The sequence below is a fragment of the Pocillopora damicornis genome, chromosome 14 (genome assembly GCF_964200805.1).
Source record: "Pocillopora damicornis chromosome 14, jaPocDami1.2, whole genome shotgun sequence".
Classification (NCBI taxonomy): domain Eukaryota; kingdom Metazoa; phylum Cnidaria; class Anthozoa; order Scleractinia; family Pocilloporidae; genus Pocillopora; species Pocillopora damicornis.
In genome coordinates, this window is record NC_142683.1 from 2052525 (window position 1) to 2073668 (window position 21144).

Sequence of the window (21144 nt, forward strand, 5' to 3'; positions counted from 1 at the left end):
GACAAATAATAATTCTTAATAGAAGTCAACAGAGTTTTTACCCTAGAGAATTCTAATCTTTGCGTAAAACAGATCACTTTTAATTTCAGAATAAAAAAAATTCAGCGTAATTCGTTTACAATAAGCCGTATCAGGCCCTAAATTCGAAAAAAAAAAAAATTATTAAACTGTGCCTCCCCTCCCATAAGGAAAAGTTTACTAGTTCCAGTAGTTACGAATAACCTAAACAAGTAACGCCTTGTCGAAATGCAACGTTCTCTGTGTATTTCCCCGCCACGCGTTATTTTTGTCTTCTTTTTTCTTTTAACTTAGCGACTCAAAATGCGGTTAATTAGCCACTTGACCCAATTGTTTATTTTTTTAAACGTAATATCTTTTATTGATTTTTCTGTGAGCTCGAAATCGAAAAAGAGTTCAACTTCGTCGTCGTCGTCGCGGGATTTCTTGGAAAAGGAAAGTAAACAATGGTCGAAAGTGTCCTGCAAAAACATCAAAAAAGATCACATCATGAAACTTAGAGCCAAGAAATCAACTGACCAGCTAATGTCTTGCCTTATAAAGGCTTTGAAAGAGTCAAATGATGCCTTTTTATGGAGTGTTCTTGGGGAGTCATATCAGAAATTACAAGCTAACACTAAAGCAGCGAACACATGCTTCAAGGAAGCTTTAAAGCGAGGGGGAAAATTGTCAAAATTTATACCGAAGTGGCACTTCATTGGACCATTTGTTATTGGCAAGGGAGAGGTCGATGGAGATCCTGTGGAGGAGTGGGGTGGGATCAAGAATATCTCGCAGTACAGATGGGATAAAAAATTTTTTCTGTATTCGGAGCTGGTGCCTGGAGGAGAGGTAAAGTGGATGGAAGTCAATCAAAAAACAGGTACCGAACCGGTAGCTGTCGCACCACCTGTAAACTGGAATGATTTAGTGATGTCCTTACAATCAATGGGAATAACTGAATGGCAGGGATGGGTCCTAGGAGATTTTTTTGTCAATGAAGATGATGCCACAGTACTGGTGCAATGCCTTGGAGTGCATACTGTATATATTGATGATTCTGTCTTGACAGGAGATGTGTACAGAAGAGATCAGTTTTGGTGAGACAGCTGGTATTTTATTATTATGTTATTGTGAACCCTAAATTCTCCTTACAGCATCACTGTTGAACTAGCATCAGGGTCATGAGAAATAAGGAAATGATCACTAACTAAAATAGCAACTGGTTATTAACCCTTTACACTTAACTTCAGTATGCATATTCTCCTTACTGTTCTTTACAGATTTCTTAAGGTGCTGACAAGGAGAATTTGTTTAACAATCAAGAGCTTCTTTAGTTGGTGATCATTTCCTTTATTCTTGTGACCATAATGTTTTCTTCAAGTTGATAGTGTAAGGAGAAATTAGATACTTGTCACTCCGAGGGGTTAAAACTGTATATGAAATAAATGAAGAACAGTTTTGAGAATGTGCTTATAGATGTTGAGGTTAAATGGTTTAGTCTGCTCTTAATCGTTTAAAAAAGACTTAAGAATGATTTTAAGCATAAACAAACTCCGTTTCACCATCATCACTATTGTAAGCAGACACTGTTTCACCATCATAACCATCATAACCATCATTAGCAAAGTATTAAGATCTCAAGTTAACCCTTTAACTCCCATGAGTGATGAAGACAGAATTTCTCCTTACAATATCAATACAATATCAAGCAGACAAGTGGTGAGAATAAAGAAATATATCAATTTGGGGATAATTAGTAGATCCAATACTAAATTCTCTGAACTAACATCAAAACAAATTGTATGGTTGACAGTAAAGAGAATTACAAATTTAATCTGGGAGTTAAAGAGTTGAATGTCCTTTATAAATATGGTATTACCATTTTTCAGCATACAAATTCTTCCTTTTTCATTGTTTTGCCAAAGAAATAATTTTTATAGTTAGACAAGACAAAGTGGAAGTTATTTTAGAGCTCTGTAGAAGTTTCAGTGCCACATGGTAATGTCAGTTTTAATTTTACTTACCACATTTTACTCTGAGTGTGTGCTTTCCTCTAGTTTTAACCCTTTAACTCCCATGAGTGACCAAGGCAGAATTTCTCCTTACAATATCAACACAATATCAAGCAGACAAGTGATGAGAATAAAGAAAAATATTAATTAGGAGATTATTAGTTGATCCAATACCAAATTCTCCAAACCAACATCACAAGAACTATATGGCAGATAGTAAGGTGAATTACTAGTGAGATCTTGGAAGGTAAAGGGTTAACTCAAAGTTAGTCTGAGAAGTGGGTTTAATTTTGAATTAATGTGGCTGAGATCTGACACTCTTCCATCCTTCTGTAGGTCATCTATTAAACTATCTCGTGGAATACATACCCTAAAGCTTCGTCTCAGGACCAAGGGATCCATTGCATTCACATATACTATTAAACTTTTAGAGACAAAACAAACATTCCAAGTTTTGTCTCCTTCGTTTTTACCTGATCTTGTTGATGGAAAGCTCTTCTCAACATTTATCTCAATTCCCATTAACAATTTACATAGCTCTCATTGGTTAAAAGTGACCAAAGTTTCCACAGTGAAAGAATCTTCTTCGAATCCCCAGTTTTCTGTGAGGCTGACAGCTGAGGACAAAGCTTTTGCTATAGCTCCTGGGCAAGTGCGACTAATTAAAGTCATTCTAGAATATAAAAATGGAAAGCAATATAACTTGGATGACGACACTTGTTCTGATGTAAAACTTTTATTAAAAATTAGCACCAATAAAGGACAAGATCAGAAGATTACAATAAATCTTAGATGCCGCAGAATAAGCCAATCATTTTTGTTTACATTTCTTGACCATGATGCTTCAGTTCAGCATGGTGCAGCCATTGTTCCCTTGGTGTCTTGCCCTTCAGGAGTCTGTCCTGCACTGCTGACTCTGCATGGTACAAGTAGGTGCAAAAAGAGAGTGTTTAAATGTTTAAATGCAAGATCTATTTTATGCAGTCAAATGCAATTTGCCCTTCGTTTGGTGCATTCTTGCATGTGCTTTGAGCATGAACTTGCAGTGTTGTGAGGAGTGGGAGCTCTTCATCCAGGCAGTTTTCCCCAACCCTTCTCTCCCTCTTTCCACTGTTTATTCACTGTGACAGGTGCCTGTTTCCCTTTCCTGTGTGGGAGCTCATGACTGGGTTGCCAGGATTTGCCAGCTGTGGAAGAAATCTCCATCTAGGAGCTGGCTGCCAATAGTGGAAGCTCTTGGATGTTTCAGGCACTCAGCCTCCACTTAGTGATGCAGTTGTTATATAGAATTAATTGTTCAAATGTCTAATATTCTGGACTCAGGATCAAGAGGTCTGAGTAAATACTCTGACTAAGATAATTTTAGGGTTGGATCTAGGGATTTTTGAAAGATTGGGGATTTTTCTTCACATTATGGCTCAAATCAGCCAAGAAATATAGCAAGTTGAAGTAGTTATTCACCTTCCTCTTGCAGCTGTGCCTCCACAAAATCAGGCTGACAGCTACAAACGCATGGAGAAGGGGAAGTGGGTGTTTGGTGTTGACCATTTGTGGCTTGTGGCACCCACCAGACATGGGGCTCATAACTGGGAGGGGCCTGGAGAGCTTACAGCCATGATGGCCCTTAGAAGATTAGCCAAGCTCACAAAAGATGCTCCATGGATTGGACCTCAAGCTGATGCAAACCAAGTTGTGTTTGCAGGGCATTCCATGGGTGGACATGGAGCATGGTAGGACGTTTAGCAATTGTGAAATACTTGTGGAGATAAGGGATAAATTTTAGATCCTATCAAGGGGTTGTGGGAGGTGCAATGGCCGTTGTGTTACCATGCTGGACTGTAAAAGTGAAAGGGTTAGTTTTGAGTTTTCAGTGGCCAGGGTCATTGCATGGTGCTCTTTAGTTTTTTTGTCCCTAGCGTCTCCTGCACCCTGGGGTACAACCAGAATCAGAAATTTTTCTCAGGTGAATTTGACTAACTACTGGGTTTACCTGTTATAGACAAGCAGATCAATATGGAACTAGTAACAAAGTACTCCAAGAAGCTGTTGTGAAGTCCTCAGTTTCTGCTCCACAACACAATCTGACTAGTTTCCAACTTCCCATCCACCACATGCAAACAAACCGCACTTAAAGGTTTACATTTCCGTATGATTTTATATTCCCTTCACTGGATTTAACAAGGTTTTTCTCTAAAAACTGACAAGCACATGCTCTTCAAAAATTACAATAAACCCATTCGTGTAAAATTGTATGAAACGTACTCCTATTGTTTGGACATCATTTTCCACTGCCAATCTCTGTCACTCTGGGCTTACATTCTACATTCGCTTCTGGTCAGCAATTAGTAATCAAATGATCAAGACAAACATAAACAACAAGAATAGTAACAATTTGACAAAGCTTTGTGTTATTGGAACAAGGAGTACTCACAGACTACCCCTAGCTGCTCTATGCTACAGGAATACTTGGATAAACTGCAAGCTGTGGCTATCAGCTATAAACTTCAACAAGGCCACTGAGTTCCCTCTTCTCCACTTTTTTTTCACATCAGGCAGCTTGGTACCCACTATCCAGACAATGCCCTGGCCTTAGTTTCGGCAGCTGGTTGGATCAAGAAAGAAGATTATGGAGACTCCAACTTGTTCTTCCATCATGACATCAGCACAAGTCACACCTCTCCTTCAGTGAAGAGTATACTAGAGGCTTGTACTGCAGAAAATGATGCTGATAAGCATGTAACAAATTTACATGTAAGTTTCCAGTTTTCAGCGTCTCTCATTTGGGTCTAATGGTATGGCTCTCTAGCCTTAAATCAATTAAATGATCTCAAACAAAAAATTTATAACACAAAATTACCAATAAGAACCATATTGTAAAGCATATTAAATGGTACCACATGAAAGAACTGCCCAGTAGCCTAATTGTTTGTCAATGAGTGGTCACATTTTTGGGTTTCATCCATAGACATAAATTTTAGAACCATCTTGTACAGTATAAATAAACAGTACAACTTGGGAGTACTTTGTATATTAAGTAACTTATAATTGAATTGTTACATGCACCCAAGGATTTTATCCACAGTTTCAAAGTTAGATCCACCTTGTGCAGCATAATAAACAGTACCACATCAAAAGAATGTTAAGTAGCTTCATTTGAATGGTCACACACTAGAGTTTTTAATTCACAGACTTAACTGTTTATGCCCTAACATCAACTTATGCATCAGCATATTCCCCAGACTGTTCTCCAAACATTTCCTAAGGTGCTGAAAGGGAGAATTTGTTTCACAACCAAGAACCATTTATATTGGTGATTGATCATTTCCTTTATTCTCATGACCTTAATCTGTGATTCAGGGGTGATATTGTACAGAGAAATTAGATGCAAGCCACTTCACTGAGACAGTATAGTGAAGAGTGCTTCATAGAACTACTGCTACTGAGTCACTCCAACTTGTAGTTTTTTGGCAAGTACTGTATGATTCAGGAGTAAAGGAAGATAACATCCCAATTTGATTTCCAGGGAGTGCCAGTTGTGATAAGGATTGGAGCAGCTGATAGGACAGTGCATCCTTATTTCACACGTCGCATGTTCCGTCTTTTGCGGGAACAGAGGACCAATGTCACGTACTCTGAGATAGCAGACAAAGAACACTGGTGGTGGGATACATACAAGACAAATGATGGAGGCGTCGTGAATGATCCAGTCATAAGAAAATTTGCTGTTGACCATGCAAAGAATGCTGCTGTCATCTCTCCTGTTGCAAGTTAGAAATTTCAATTTGAGGTTTTTTTTTTCTTTTGACAATATCAACGTATTTCACTATAAAAAATTGCGATAAAACATTTCTTAAAATCATTTCAAGATTAAAAAAAAATTGCTAAAAAGCGACGACGTTTCGACGTTAGCTGAACGTCATTATCAAGTCAAAATAAGTTAGTGATTTTTGGTCTATAAATACTGAACAAAAAAAACAATAGCTGATTAAAAAATTGTAACGTGAGAAAATATCAAACAAAGAGTTTCGCACGTATGGAGTCCGTCTGAATATTTAAATTGGGCTTAAGTTTCTTGATGAAGAGCATTTCAAATACTAAGCAATCAAATTTGCTCTGGCACTTTCTTAAAACCATGAATTGGCTTTCTCTCAAAAGGTTGTTGTTACCATGAGCTTCTAAGAAATGTCTACCGATTGCCGAATTTTTGTGCTCAGCAATGAGTTGATGAAGGTGTCGGGCTGTATACCCGACATAATCTGCATCGCACAGATCACATGAAAAATTGTAAACAAGGCGACTAAATATAGAGCGCAACTTGGCACATTCTGCATTGAAAGCCTCTGTTGTAGACGACAAGGAATAGGCACGTCTACAACAGAGGCTTTCAATGCAGAATGTGCCAAGTTGCGCTCTATATTTAGTCGCCTTGACTATCCAATGAGTGTTATTGATTCTGCTCTCAAAAAGTTTCTTTTTCTAAATTCCTCAGCGAACAAAGCGGAAAGAAACAATGATGATAGTAGCACAGTAAGAATTAGTCTTCCTTTTAAAGATCAAGTGGCCGCTAATGCGGTTCGTAAGCGGTTACTCGATCTTAGCCATAAGATTGGCCCTACTTTGCAACCAGTTTTCGTGAGCAAGAAATTGGGGCAAGACCTCAGACCCAAAGAAATCAAGCCGTCAATTGTTAATAAGCAGAGTGTTGTTTACAATTTTTCATGTGATCTGTGCGATGCAGATTATGTCGGGTATACAGCCCGACACCTTCATCAACGCATTGCTGAGCACAAAAATTCGGCAATCGGTAGACATTTCTTAGAAGCTCATGGTAACAACAACCTTTTGAGAGAAAGCCAATTCTTGGTTTTAAGAAAGTGCCAGAGCAAATTTGATTGCTTAGTATTTGAAATGCTCTTCATCAAGAAACTTAAGCCCAATTTAAATATTCAGACGGACTCCATACGTGCGAAACTCTTTGTTTGATATTTTCTCACGTTACAATTTTTTAATCGGCTATTGTTGTTTTTTTTTTTAGTATTTATAGACCAAAAATCACTAACTTATTTTGACTTGATAATGACGTTCAGCTAACGTCGAAACGTCGTCGCTTTTTAGCAATTTTTTTTTAATCTTGAAATGATTTTAAGAAATGTTTTATCGCAATTTTTTATAGTGAAATGCTTTTCAAAATCACTTCTTGTTCGTAATATCAAAGTAATAATATTAATCAAAGCTAAATAAATGGAAAATGTTTTGAACCAGTTTTTTGTCGAGTGATTGTTTGCTTTATTTATTTAATAGTATTCAAATTAATTTTTTATTTGATTGGGCTATACTATTGGGCTTGAGGTAGACTTCAAGTTATTTTGATGCACATCAAAAACATAACAATTACTTTATTAAATTGTTCTACTTTTTTCATTGAGGTCACTGTGAGAAAGATGGAGATTGCAGCTCAGCTGATACAACAGAGAAATACAAATCCTTTTCTGCCCAAACAACAGATCGAAACACTGCAGGAAATGGGAAGTTTCAGCTTACTGTGTATAACCCAGTTGCAAACACAGGTTAGAAGCTGAAGTATATCATTTTAGAAGTATTGCTTTCCAAGGCTAAAGATTGAAAGTTCTCAGTCTTTTAATTGTTGATTAGATTCATGGTAAATTCTCATTACCCTCCCTCTCTGATGAGCCGTTTTCTCTAATAAGCTCCTTGTGTAGAGGTTCAAGCTTCTAACAATCCCCTCTTTGATTACCCACCCCCCTGTTTATAGCTTCAAGTTTCTAATAAGCCCCCTCTCTGATGATCATCTTATTGAAAAGCTACAAATTGATTTAAAAAGCTTCCTCTCTAACAACCTCCTTGGTCTGGAGCTACAAGTATCTACTAAGCCCTCCCCCTTCTAATAACCCCCCTTAGTCTGGAACTTCACGTTTCTACCAAGCCCCCTCCCCTCATATTAACCTGCCTTAGTCTGCAGCTACAAGTTTCTACCAAGCCTCCTCCTTCTACTAAGCCCCTGCCCCTCATAATAACCCCCTAAGTCTAGGGCTACAAGTTTCTACCAAGTCCTCCCCTCCTCCTTTTAATAATCCCATAGTCTGGGGTGTCAACTTTCTTCCAAAGCTTCTTCTCTCATAACCTCTTTAGTATTAAGAGCTACATATTTCTACCAAGTCTTCCCCTTTAATAACCCCCCTTAGGATAGAGCTACAAGTTTCTTCCAACACCTCTCCCTCCTCCCTCATTTAATAACACTCTTTAATAACACTCTTAGTCTGGGGCTTCAAGTTTTAAAAAAAAACCCTCTCTATCAATGCCCATAATCTAGGACTTCAAGTTTCTATCAAGCCCCCCTCTCTACTAACCCCCTTACTTTAGAGCTATTAGTTTTTACACTGTTCTCCTTTTCCAATGATCCCTCCCCTCAGATAAGCCCCTCCCTTACATTAGTCCCCCTTGACAACACCCCTCTGGAATCCTTTGAAGCCCCACAGGGGGATTATTATTTCATTTACCCTCACAATTGAAAAAATGACCTTGAACAATGGTACATGGTATTAAATAATGGGATTATATGCTTTTTGCTCATCTTCCAGGTTTGAGAGGTGTGCGTGTTATGCAACAGATTATTCCTTTCCGTAAAAGTTCAATTGAAATTTTCTTCAGTTCAAATTTGGTTGTCCTGACCACTGTAAATGTAGCAAGGATCTGCCTTAAAGAGCCCTCCATATCTCCTGTGTCATGGCATAAAAGATCAGTTGAGGTCGACGGAACTGTGGTCAGTGGTATGAAATATCAAGGTAAGTTGATTCAATTGATGCATTTGGATAAATTGTTGGTCCTGTGTTTAGTGAGGTAGACTTTAAAATCAAGAGGTCTGGGTTCTAGCTCTAGCCAGGCTAGGGTATTGTGTTCTATGTGGAGACACTTTACCCTCTAAGTGCATTAAAAGTTCTTGCAGTATTGCAAATCGTTCTTGTGCTTAGCCCTTTTTTTCGTCGTAACTGAAGCCTTTAGATTTATATGTGAAGAGCCACAAATCTAGGCCCTTTCTTTTGGCCAAGCTTAGAATCTTATGTGACTGTTTTCTTTTTTTCTTTCCTGTACTGCACAGCTGGCCAAGAATGTGTTATTTCTCTGTGCAAATCTGATGTTAACTCATGGGAGTCCTGTCACGATACAATGTTTGAGTCCAAAATTGTGAGAGGCCCAGCCAATATGGGTCCTGCCAGGAGGGTTGCCGAGGGACCTTTTCTTATAGTTACAGGTGAGCACATATCATAGCAAACCATTTTCTAAAGCAGTATTTTAATGCATAATATTGTTTACTTATAAACAACTGTAGAAAACTTTGTTGTCGCTACTTATTATAAAAGTGATTCCTACCGAAAAAGACAAAATAACAAATCCAGTATAAGCTCCATTTTACCCCATAACATGTAATTTTCAACGTAATTTTCTCTGGGTTCTCTGTATTTTTTCATCTGATTAAACTATGACAACTGTTCAAAGAAATGGGTACCCTTTTTGCCTGCCTTTCTATGCTCATGCAAAGGAGTTTAGACATGAACGGCTATGAAGGAGCCATTCAAAAAATGAATACTCTTTTGCTAATGCCAAGGAGTCTCAACATGTATATGTTTGAACATCAAGTTTACAACAACCACAGCAAAAGGACCAAAGAAGGTTAGCACCAGAGTCCAGAGAAAACTGACCTCTTTACCGAGCACACGAATTCCGGAGGAACATGAATCTTTGAAGTAAGCTTTGAAATCTTCTTTGTCTTGGCGTGTGTCGAAGATTTTCGTATTGGTTTCTTGGTCACCATAATCACTGTCCTGCACCAGCTCTACAATCTCTTCCAGGCACCTCTTGAGAGCAGACATCTTGCACAGTGGGATGGCGTACAAGACCACGTTTTGGGTGACGTCAAGAACAGCGGTGATGACGATCTCTGTTGTCTTTATTCTATACTGATCGATCACAATCTTGGTACCAGGAGTTAGTGAGCTGGACAATCCATTTCCTGTATTCGGGAAGGATTGATTGCCCTGGTTAATAAGCACGAAAACATACGGGTAGGAGTGTTTGCCGGTCAATCTGTGAGGAATGGCTTTAATGATATCTCCACTGAGGCCCAGGGTTTGTAGATTGGTCGTTGTTGAGCTTGCGGCTATGTAATACGTTGTTTCGTTCTTGGTTATAACAGTTTCGACTTTTTCCACGATGGAGAAAATCTCCAAGGATGTCGCCAACAGGAGCATTGTGATGTACAGGGCCAAGAATACTTCAAACGCTTTCTCTGTATCTCTGATGAGATTTCTAATCCTTTTAGCTTGATTCCTGGCCAATTCTTCTTTAGGATAATGGCGAGTTTCTAGCCTTCTTCTAAAATTGTATACTTCGCAGTTGAGAAAGAACAGCAGGCTCAGGAACGCGTAGAACACTGGTAGAGCGAATGCACGGTGCACGATGAAGAACACTCCATCCAAAACAACTTGAGGAGGTGGAAAGGTCTCATTTTTATTCAGTGAGATATTTCCATGTTGGATCTTTGGTTCCACGGGGTTGAGTTCAGGAATCAACATTTGCGAAACGTGTAATCCGAGTGGTAGGCTGAAAAGAAATAGAAAGGACGCAACGACAAACGGTAAGATGGAACTGGACGAGGCTCTTTGTCTGACATCTTCTTTGGTGATGGTCAGCTTCTTCAGGAGTTCCTCAAAGTTTCCCATCAGGAAAAATATCAGACCTGTGTGATGATTCACGATCCAGCTAAAGCCATAAGCCATATTCTTGATGTCTGTTAGCGGACACAGCCAGTCGACCTCTTGCAAAGTTCGCAACCCCATAAAACCCATGGAGTACACGAAGAAAGCCCACATAAATACAACCACTATGGCTTGCCACGCAGCGTACAGGAAACGACAAACATTAGTCGTCGATGGTGTCCAATTCAGTTTAGATTCAAGGTAAAGGCGAACTGGCTCAAACCACTGCCCTGTAGCGACGAAATACCAAACAACAAAAGGATGCAGCAGCGTATGATTGTTATTATCCTGTGCGGCTTCTTCTGTTTGGGCTATACTACGCGGATCGAGGTTAAAATTTGTATCCTCATCTATATACCCCTGATTTTCTCCTTCAAGGAGATTCTCCATTATAGCGTTCTTTTAGCTCTTTTCTATCCGGCTGTAAATACAAATATATTGCTTTATTAAGACAATAGAATTCTTTTGTTCCGCGCAGTTTGTTTCAAGGGAAACCCCCCTTTTCCACTCGCGAGACGTAATTGGTCGAGTAAAAAATGATTCGTTTTCTTAGAAAAAGAAAGTCAGTGAACCGTAGAAGGTCCCTTCATAGAGACAATGCGTATTGACATACATGGTCAGTGGACGTCTCTGGAAAGTAAAGTCGGTTAATATCAAAAATGAAAACTACGTTGCTATTTTAGGAGTTTCTTAACCGTTCGCTATCGTTGTTTATTGCTCATCTATCGAAACTGAATGAATACATGAGAGACACGCTGGATCAACTTCTCTTTGTGTTGATCTTTCCGAGGTCATGAACTGGCTGAACATCAAAATGAAATGCATTTGCATGAATTGTCAAGGTAATTGCTGTATTTTCTCGTGACTTATAAGTTTGATTGATGGTAAGTCACAGGATAGTCACGAGAGAAGCTGGATCAATATCTCTTTGTGTTGATCTTTCCGAGGTCATGAACTGGCTGAACATCAAAATGAAATGCATTTGCATGAATTGTCAAGGTAATTGCTGTATTTTCTCGTGACTTATAAGTTTGATTGATGGTAAGTCACAGGATAGTCACGAGAGAAGCTGGATCAATATCTCTTTGTGTTGATCTTTCCGAGGTCATGAACTGGCTGAACATCAAAATGAAATGCATTTTCGTGAATTGTCAAGGTAATTGTTGTATTTTCTCGTGACTTATAAGTTTGATTGATGGGCGCGTGTAAGTCACAGGATAGTCACGAGAGAAGCTGGATCAATATCTCTTTGTGTTGATCTTTACGAGGTCATGAACTGGCTGAACATCAAAATGAAATGCATTTTCATGAATTGTGAATCAAGTAGCATACTTGCTAAAGGAAGTAAAGCACGATAGATACATTCGTTACTGGTTTTTTCCTATATTTTTACATATTCGGTTGCCCAATTAGCAGAATCGCACCTCATCGTTCAATATTTGAGTATCTTACAGTGAAAAAGACTGAGATTAATTCTCGGAAATGTAAACTTGGCAAACTGTCAAACAAACAAATAAACGGAATTACACAAAAAAAAGAAGACTGACAAACGAAATTTCGATAAAGGAGTCAATTAAGAAATGCTGACTGATGCATTTTCTTTCTGTGTGGCGTTGTGTAACGAGTTCAATTAAACTAATGGAAAATTTGCGAGATATTGTGCATTTTGCATAACATAGTTAGATCTTGCTTGTCGGCCGTTTGTAATCCGTGTGCTCCTTTCAACCGTTTTACCTCTAAGAATGACTACATGTAATTTCTCCCAACAATATCACTCCTGTATCAAACATTAAGATAACGAGAATAAAGGACATGATCACCAGCTAAAGAAGCTCTTGATTGTTAAATAAATTCTCCTTGTCAGCACCTTAGGAAATGTATAGAGAACAGTATGGAGAATATACATACTGATGTTAGGGGGTAAAGGGTGAACACTGTGTAATATTTATCAGATAATATTATCTCTAGTCTTTTTATGTTCTTTGTTTATTTTTTAATGTTATTTAACCATAGCAAACTTTTGTTGTATTTATTCAACACGAATATACTAGTACTAGTTTTATGGCAATAGAGCTAACGAATGGAAAACTGATTAGAAAGAACGACGAAGCTTGTTATGTACTTTTTTGTTATCAGTGTTATCATTTGTTTAGTGTTGTTGTGGTTATCATTATTATTATTGTTTTTTTTTTTTTGAACGATTTTAAAGTACTTTACTAGCTATACACTGTCCCAACCTTTACCAAAGGTACAGAGTGCGCACCCACCCTCCCATTAAAACAAAATTTAATTAGTTAAAATGATTTGTTCATGTATGGCTTGTGAGTGCGAACTCGTTAGAGGCCCTGCCAATAGGGGCCCAGCCGCACGGATTGCTAAGGGACATTTTTTCGATAGTCACAGGTTAGAACACAAAATGGCCAATTATTCCACAAAGCAGTATTTTATTAAGAATAATTGTATTCGATTTAAAACTTGATCTATTCTTTTAAAAGTTAATTGTAAAGACATTTTTTACACTTTTTGTAGTATGTGATAAACCATTGGAAAACTTTTGAGATGCATTACATCCTGCAAAGAATGAAATCTCTATTAGCGTACGCTACAATTATAGGAAAGCAGATCGTTTTTTTCACTATAAAGTTTCCTCTGTTAATCTTTTGACTCCTAAGAGTGATTAGCATCTAATTTCTCCCTACAATATCAACCCTGAACCACACATTAAGGTCAGAAGAATAAAAGAAATGATCACCAACTGAAGAAACTCTTAATTGTTAAACAAATTCTCTTTGTCAGCACCTTAGAAAATGTATAGAGAACAGTATGGAGAATATGCATACTGATGTTAGGTTGTAAAAGGTCTTAACTCTGTGAACCACATTGTTTTGGAGTGGATTGATCTTAAATCACCTTATGCACCTATCGTCGAGATTGAAAGTACATACATTACATTATTTACATTATTTGCAGTATTTACAATTTTTCCCATGGGTTTGCAAATATTACGGTTTTTTGTACAAAACTTACGTGTTTTCTTTCTTTTAATTTCAACTTAATTTTGCAAAGAAACGTTGCTTAGCAACGGGATCAGCTTTCGGTCCCATTCTCCTTTGGGATGTCACAAAACTCTCCCCAAAAACGGGTATGGAAACGGAGAAGTGTTGTGTGAGATCCCAACGAATAGTTTTTTCTTTCTTAACTGCCCTAATGTAATGTGACAAGCTTCCTTGACGCTCGCCCATGGTCTTATATCCTGCAAATTGTTGTCAGGGTTCACTATTTTTCAACTGCTTTAACTATGGCTGCTGTTCAAAGAAATGGGTACCTCTTTTTGCTTGTTTTTATGCTAATTCAGAGGTGTTTCAACATGTATATGTTTGAACATCAAGTTTGCAACAACCACAACAAAAGGACCCATGAAGGTTAGCACCAGGGTCCACAGAAAACTGACCTCTTTACCGAGCACACGAATTCAGGAGATGCATGTATCCTTGAAGAAATTTTTAAAATCTTTTTTGTCTTGCCGCGTGTGGAAGATTTTCATGTTGGCATCTTGGTGATCATAATCGCTGTCTTGCACCATCTCCACAACCTCCTCTAGGCATCTCTTGAGAGCATGCATCTGGTACAGTGGGATGGCGTACAAGACCACGTTTTGGGTGATGTCAAGAACAGCGGTGATGAGGATCTCTGATGTCTTCATCCTATACTGATCGATCACAGTCTTGGCATGAACTGACGAGAAGAGCGTTCTGCCTCCGTAACCCCCTGTTCCCGGTAAAGATTGATTGCCCCGGTTCACGAGCACGAAAACGTGCGGGAAGGAGTGTTTGCCGGTCAATCTGTGAGGGATGGCTGTGATGGTATTTGTATCCATCGTTTTCAGACTGCTCGTTGCAGCGCTTGCAGGGATAAAGTGCTCGACCGTATTGTTCACGGTTATGACAGTTTCCACTTTCTCCACGATGGAGAATATTTCCAGGGCTGTCGTCAACAAGAGCATAACGATGTACAGGGTCAAGAAAACTTGAAACGCTTTCTCTGTATCTCTGATGAGATTTCTCATCCGTATGGCACATTTCCTAGCTTGGTGTTCGCGAAGATAATTGCGATCTTTTAGCTCTTCTGTAAACTTATTTACTTCGCAGTTGAGAAAGAAGAGCAGGCTCAGGAACGCGTAGAACACTGGTAGAGCGAATGCACGGTGCACGATGAAGAACACTCCATCCAAAACAACTTGAGGATGTGGAAAGGACTCATTTGTAACTGAGATACTTCCATTTCTGATCTTTGGCTCTACGGGGATGACACCAGGAATCAACATCTGCGTAACGTGTAATCCGAGTGGCAGGACGAAAAGAAACAGAAAGGACGTCACAACAAACTTGAGGATGGGACTGGACAAGTATCTTCGTCTGACATCTTTTTCAGTAATGGTCAACCTTTTTAGGAGATCCTCAAAGTTTCCCATCAGGAAAAATATCAGACCTGTGTGATGATTCACGATCCAGCTAAAGCCATAAGCCATATTCTTGATGTCTGTTAGCGGACACAGCCAGTCGACTTCTTTCAAAGTTCGCAACCCCATAAAACCCATGGAGTACACGAAGAAAGCCCATATGAATAGAACCACTATGGCTTGCCACGCAGCGTACAGGAAACGACAAAGTTTAGTCGCTGATGGTGTCAAGTTCAGTTTAGATTCAAGAAAAAGGCGTACTGGGTCAAACCACTGTCCTGTAAAGACGAAATACCAAACTGCAAGAGGATGCAGCAGCGTATAAATCCTACCATCTTGTGGGGCTTCTGTTGTTTCATGCGGATTGAATGTGAAATTTTCCTCTTCATCAGTCTGCGTTCCCTTTGGAATGAGTCTTTGCAACATTATTAGCGATTCTTTTAGCTCTTTTCTATCCAGCTGTAAATACAAATACGTTGCGTTATTTGGTAGAGTTCTTTTGTTTTGTAGTTTGTTTGAAGGGAAACCCCCCTTTTCCACTCGCGAGACGTAATTGGTCGAATAAAAATGATTCAAAATATATTAAAGTTCACACGGCAACCAGGTGGACAATCAGACATAGTTTGAAGCTACACTGGTTTGCAGATTTAATGAATGTAACCGAAGAAGTTACAATTCATAGACCCAACGTTTCGACACTCCTGTCTAGTGCCTTCATCAGGGGTGATCTGAACGCTGCAACAAGAGGTCCTTTTATATGATCACTAATTAGCGGCCTTTTTTCTGACGAGGTGTAAATAGGCGTCAGGAAGCAGACCGCCATCGTCACGATTTAAAGGAGCGTGGGCGGAGTTAATGTGCCAAGCCTCCAAACAAAGGCGCTGGTGGTAACGCCGATTAGTAGTGATAATTTTAGAATTATCCCACCCAATTGCATGGTTGGTTAGGCAAGTATGCTCCGATAAAGCTGAATTTTCCTTTTTGCAAAGAAAAACCGCTTTTTGGTGCTCTTTTAACCGTGTACCAAACTGGCGTTTGGTCTGTCCGATGTATTCGTTATCACAGTCATTGCAAGGAATAGAATAAATGGCGTCGGTTCGTTGTTCTTTCGTGACAGGATCCTTAGGTTTGGCGAAAATATGCCCCAAAGTCTGAAAAGGTTTTTGAGCAACTTTAACGTTGTGGCTATTCAAAATTCTCTTGATGGGTTCAGTAACACCCTGTATGTAAGGAATAACAGCAAAACCAGTCGCTGGTTCTCTTTCATCAAGAGCGTTACTATTTGTAACTGGTTTTTGGCAGTTACGGAGAAAAGTTTTTGTATAGCCATTTGCCTTTAGGACATTGGAAACATATTTCCTCTCCTCAGCCTTCGAATCGAGTGATGATGGTAGACAATCAGCCCTCCTAAGTAAAGTAAAGCGGAGCGCCTCTTGTTGCATTTGAATTCAGTAGAGCCGTCGATCCAATTCACCCTTGAACGTGAAAAGGATAGACATTTGCCCTTTCTTGATTTAAATGTGTCTAGAGGGGTTCAGGGTAATTTAGAGACAAGTGTCTATCGTAAACCCACCCACACCGACAAATACCTCGCTTTCGATTCTCACCATCCTATTTGCCATAAAAAGTCTGTAGCCAAAACTTTACTTAGGAGGGCTGATTGTCTACCATCATCACTCGATTCGAAGGCTGAGGAGAGGAAATATGTTTCCAATGTCCTAAAGGCAAATGGCTATACAAAAACTTTTCTCCGTAACTGCCAAAAACCAGTTACAAATAGTAACGCTCTTGATGAAAGAGAACCAGCGACTGGTTTTGCTGTTATTCCTTACATACAGGGTGTTACTGAACCCATCAAGAGAATTTTGAATAGCCACAACGTTAAAGTTGCTCAAAAACCTTTTCAGACTTTGGGGCATATTTTCGCCAAACCTAAGGATCCTGTCACGAAAGAACAACGAACCGACGCCATTTATTCTATTCCTTGCAATGACTGTAATAACGAATACATCGGACAGACCAAACGCCAGTTTGGTACACGGTTAAAAGAGCACCAAAAAGCGGTTTTTCTTTGCAAAAAGGAAAATTCAGCTTTATCGGAGCATACTTGCCTAACCAACCATGCAGTTGGGTGGGATAATTCTAAAATTATCACTACTAATCGGCGTTACCACCAGCGCCTTTGTTTGGAGGCTTGGCACATTAACTCCGCCCACGCTCCTTTAAATCGTGACGATGGCGGTCTGCTTCCTGACGCCTATTTACACCTCGTCAGAAAAAAGGCCGCTAATTAGTGATCATATAAAAGGACCTCTTGTTGCAGCGTTCAGATCACCCCTGATGAAGGCACTAGACAGGAGTGTCGAAACGTTGGGTCTATGAATTGTAACTTCTTCGGTTACATTCATTAAATCTGCAAACCAGTGTAGCTTCAAACTAAAAATGATTCAGTTTCCTAGAAAAAGAAAGTCAGTGAACCGTAGAGGGTTCCATCATAGAGACAATGCGAATTGACATACATGGTCATTGGATACCTCTGGAAAGTAAAGTCAGTAAATATCAAAAATGAAAACTACGTTGCTATTTTAGGAGTTTCTTAACCGTTCGCAATCGTTGTTTATCGCTCATCTATTACTAACGTTTCTTTTCGCTGCCTTTAGCTTGAAAATACAGATCTGCTGTCTCAACGCTCTTTTGTTTACAACCGGTCTCTGAGGAGTAATCCCCTTGTTTGACTCTCGAAAAGTGATTGGTCGATTTAAAATGAGTCGTTTTCACAGAAATATAGAGCCAAAAAACGCTTAAATATGTTATCGCAATTAAACTGCGTATTGAAAGGTGAACATTTATGATGAATGTTACTGCATCGTTACACTAAGGTTTGAATTTTGCTCAAGAGTTGCGAGAGGCAACAATATTGCCAAAGTTTCTCCGATATGCGGGATACATTTTATCAAATTGTTTTATTTGCTTAAGCTCGATAGGAATCTACGGGCGAGCCATGGGTTAGTCACGAGACAAGCTGGATCAACTTCTCTTTGTGTTGATCTCTATGGGGTCATGAACTGGCTGGAATTTAAAATGAAATACGTTTTCATTTAATTTGAATCAAGGAGCATAGTTGCTTAAAGGAAAGCATGATAGATAATCTACTAATGCTGTTTCCCAGCAATGCTACGTCACAATATGGGACAGGATTTGAATATCTAATACTGGAGAAAACAGTTGATTCTAAGGAATGTAACCTTGAGAGATTGTCATACAACAGAGGAAAAAGTAGAGAAGAATGACAAACGAAATTCCTGGAAGTGGAGATTGTTGAAATTTAACGAGTTTTATCTCTCTCTGTGAAAAGTTATTTTGATCTGTCTGGCGTCATGTAACAATTTCTAGGAAATATTTGCGGTTCAGGTTTTCTTATCTGACGACGTGACCTTATTTGGTCGTGTGAGACGTTTCAAGTGTATCTGGTTGCTCTTTCAATCGTTGAACACCTCCTAATATTTTCGCAGCTCGGTACTGAAATATCCGCCTCTATTCGGCTCCACGCACTTCGGACGACAGACGTCGAAAAAAATAGTTTATTTCTGTAGATATGCCAAAAATGGTCGGAAATTAAATTTTTGACGCGTCATTTTTTCTCTTCGGCTGCTTGGAGGCGAATTGTTATTGCTAATCGCTCCCGATCCAGTCAACGCGTGTGAAAAGCATCATTCACCTGTGTGATGTAAAATAACCTCTGACAGTTTACAATGTATCATTATTGCTCTTTTTATGTTTGTTCTTTCTACTGTGATGTTATTGTACCATACAAAACTGTTATTTTACCTTTTTTGGTAGAAAGTACTAGCAGTTGTTTCTGACGCTATAAACACAGTGAATAGAGTCAGGTGGCACTCAAGAGAACTGTTGAAAGCGCACTTGCTATTTTTCAGTTAGTTTATCGTTTTTATGTTGTTGTTGTTTTTAGAAAGTTCTGTACTAACTATACAATGCTCTCCTCTTTAACAAAGATACAATGTCCTTACCTTCCCACTCACGGAAACAACGCTTTAGTTGCTTAACCAAATTCCTAAAATATACCTACATGTTTTTGCTGCGCACAGATAGAACAAAATATACAGCTCTTGGTTTTTAACCGAGGAATAAAGCTATGCTTTACTTGAAGTGCCATAATCCCTCAAAATTCACTAATGATTCGTCGTACGCTGCACTAACATATTTAGTCAGTGCCTTTAATTTTTCGCTTCCTCTTATTCAGGTACCTCATCTCAAGCGAATCACATTACCACAACCTTGAGGCAGTTTGCAGTGTATATAGCGAACCTCTTCTTTTTAACGTCTGACGCCTGGGTGCCAGTCGTTTCTGATACTGACTTAAACGAGGAAACCGCTGAACAGTATAACTTGATACTCGTTGGAAGTCCTCAAGAAAATTCTTGGATTAAACAATTTCACGAGAAAGTTCCCTTGAAGTACGAGAGTAACACTCTGGTTTTGGGTAAGTATTACAGGAAATTTCTTGACAAATTGAATGCAGAGCCGTACATCATCTTAGACGTGTTATTAATCAAGCAGCCCACAATACCAGAGCAACAACGGACAAAGCCACTTCCATTGAATGGGATGCTAGTGCAACGAAGGGTTACCCTCCTTTTCCTCCTTCCCCCCCCCCCCTCCCAGCTCGTCGTATCCATTTATGCTCCTGGGTGGAGGGGGTAAAATGACTTTCCCCAAGATGTCGAACCCAGACCCCTCAATCCAGATTCGAACCCGATTATCACTTGGTCACCGTGTCCCCTACATATTCCTTCCTCTACGTGATATGCACTTCAAAGCTTCGAGAAAGAAGGAATACAACCTCAAAAGGAAGATACTTGACGCTTTTTTTAAAACATCTTTTGCCCGACAGGTCGTTGTACATTCTCCTCTCCCCAGACCGGCGCGGTTTTCCTGGCACCACACGCTGGCTCTCGCCTGGCATTAATTATTACTGGAAACTCCATTGATGGCATTCGAGACGCCGTGAGCCTGGCCACGCCCACGATTCCACCGATGACAAGATCGCCGTTTTCAAATATGGTTCCTGATTACGTTATAACCGGTCCGATGTTCCGTTCTCATGGGCCCGGTGGCTACCTTTGCACTGGATTTTGGAACAACCACTGGGGTTTTGGAAGAGAGATATCGTCATGTGTTTGTTGATCTGCGAGAGAGGCCGATAAGATGTACGTGTGTCACGCCTTCTTCAAAATCGTTGGTCACTCTTGTGTCACGCAATCTCCTGATCCTAAGTGAGGCCTATTAAGGAATGTGCGATTACAGTGGGTGATTAAATATATAAACAAATAGAATTCTGTACTAAGACGTCCACCAAGTGAATCTTCGTCTGGGAAAGAATTGAGTATTGAGTGTTGTGCTTTGAAGAACTTAGCGGAAATACTTTGATGCATAGATGAGAACCAAGCAACATATTCAACCCATGCATGACACAAGCTCCCGTTTTAAAACGAAGCTGGAGCCTCTGATATGAACACTGGTTTTTATTATCAAGGCAAAAAAAGCAATATTGATATTGGTGCTATATAAGTATTATTATAAAAAAGTCATTTTCGCAAGTAATTTGTTGGCACTTGGCCTCATTTCTAAAGTGAGGCAGTTTAAATTTAGGATCGAGGCCATAGCGGACGAAAGCAAGCGTTTAACCTCATTTCGAGAGTGAGGCAGTTTGAATTCAGGACCGAGGCCATTGCGGACGGAAGCAAGCGTTCAACCATTGTGTAATCACAAATGCAAAATAAAAAAAATGCGCTTTGCATTTTGTCATTGAGAGGTGATTTTTTTTCTTTGTTTGCTGATGCTAACTTTGCTGTGGGTTCTAGACTCTGGATTCTATGAC

At 39.3% G+C, this 21144-nt stretch overlaps 3 protein-coding genes across 3 annotated transcripts; 1 reads left to right on the forward strand and 2 right to left on the reverse strand.

Annotated features, from left to right (window-relative positions):
- The first annotated feature begins 209 nt into the window (after positions 1–209).
- On the forward strand, positions 210–21076 carry LOC113666796 (uncharacterized). Its single transcript, XM_089193728.1, has 10 exons — positions 210–1097; positions 2349–2941; positions 3487–3742; positions 4565–4763; positions 5536–5779; positions 7439–7579; positions 8612–8815; positions 9130–9282; positions 19507–19746; positions 20158–21076. The coding sequence occupies exons 1-10, from the start codon at positions 322–324 to the stop codon at positions 20448–20450; spliced, it is 3099 nt and encodes a 1032-aa protein (XP_089049854.1). The 5' UTR covers positions 210–321; the 3' UTR covers positions 20451–21076.
- On the reverse strand, positions 9307–12938 carry LOC149033948 (uncharacterized). The gene has a single exon (XM_089193730.1). It carries the CDS (start codon positions 11174–11176, stop codon positions 9626–9628), a length of 1551 nt encoding a protein of 516 aa, XP_089049856.1. The 5' UTR covers positions 11177–12938; the 3' UTR covers positions 9307–9625.
- Positions 13220–16004, reverse strand: LOC149033949 (uncharacterized). The gene has a single exon (XM_089193731.1). It carries the CDS (start codon positions 15669–15671, stop codon positions 14259–14261), a length of 1413 nt encoding a protein of 470 aa, XP_089049857.1. The 5' UTR covers positions 15672–16004; the 3' UTR covers positions 13220–14258.
- Positions 21077–21144: the final 68 nt, after the last annotated feature.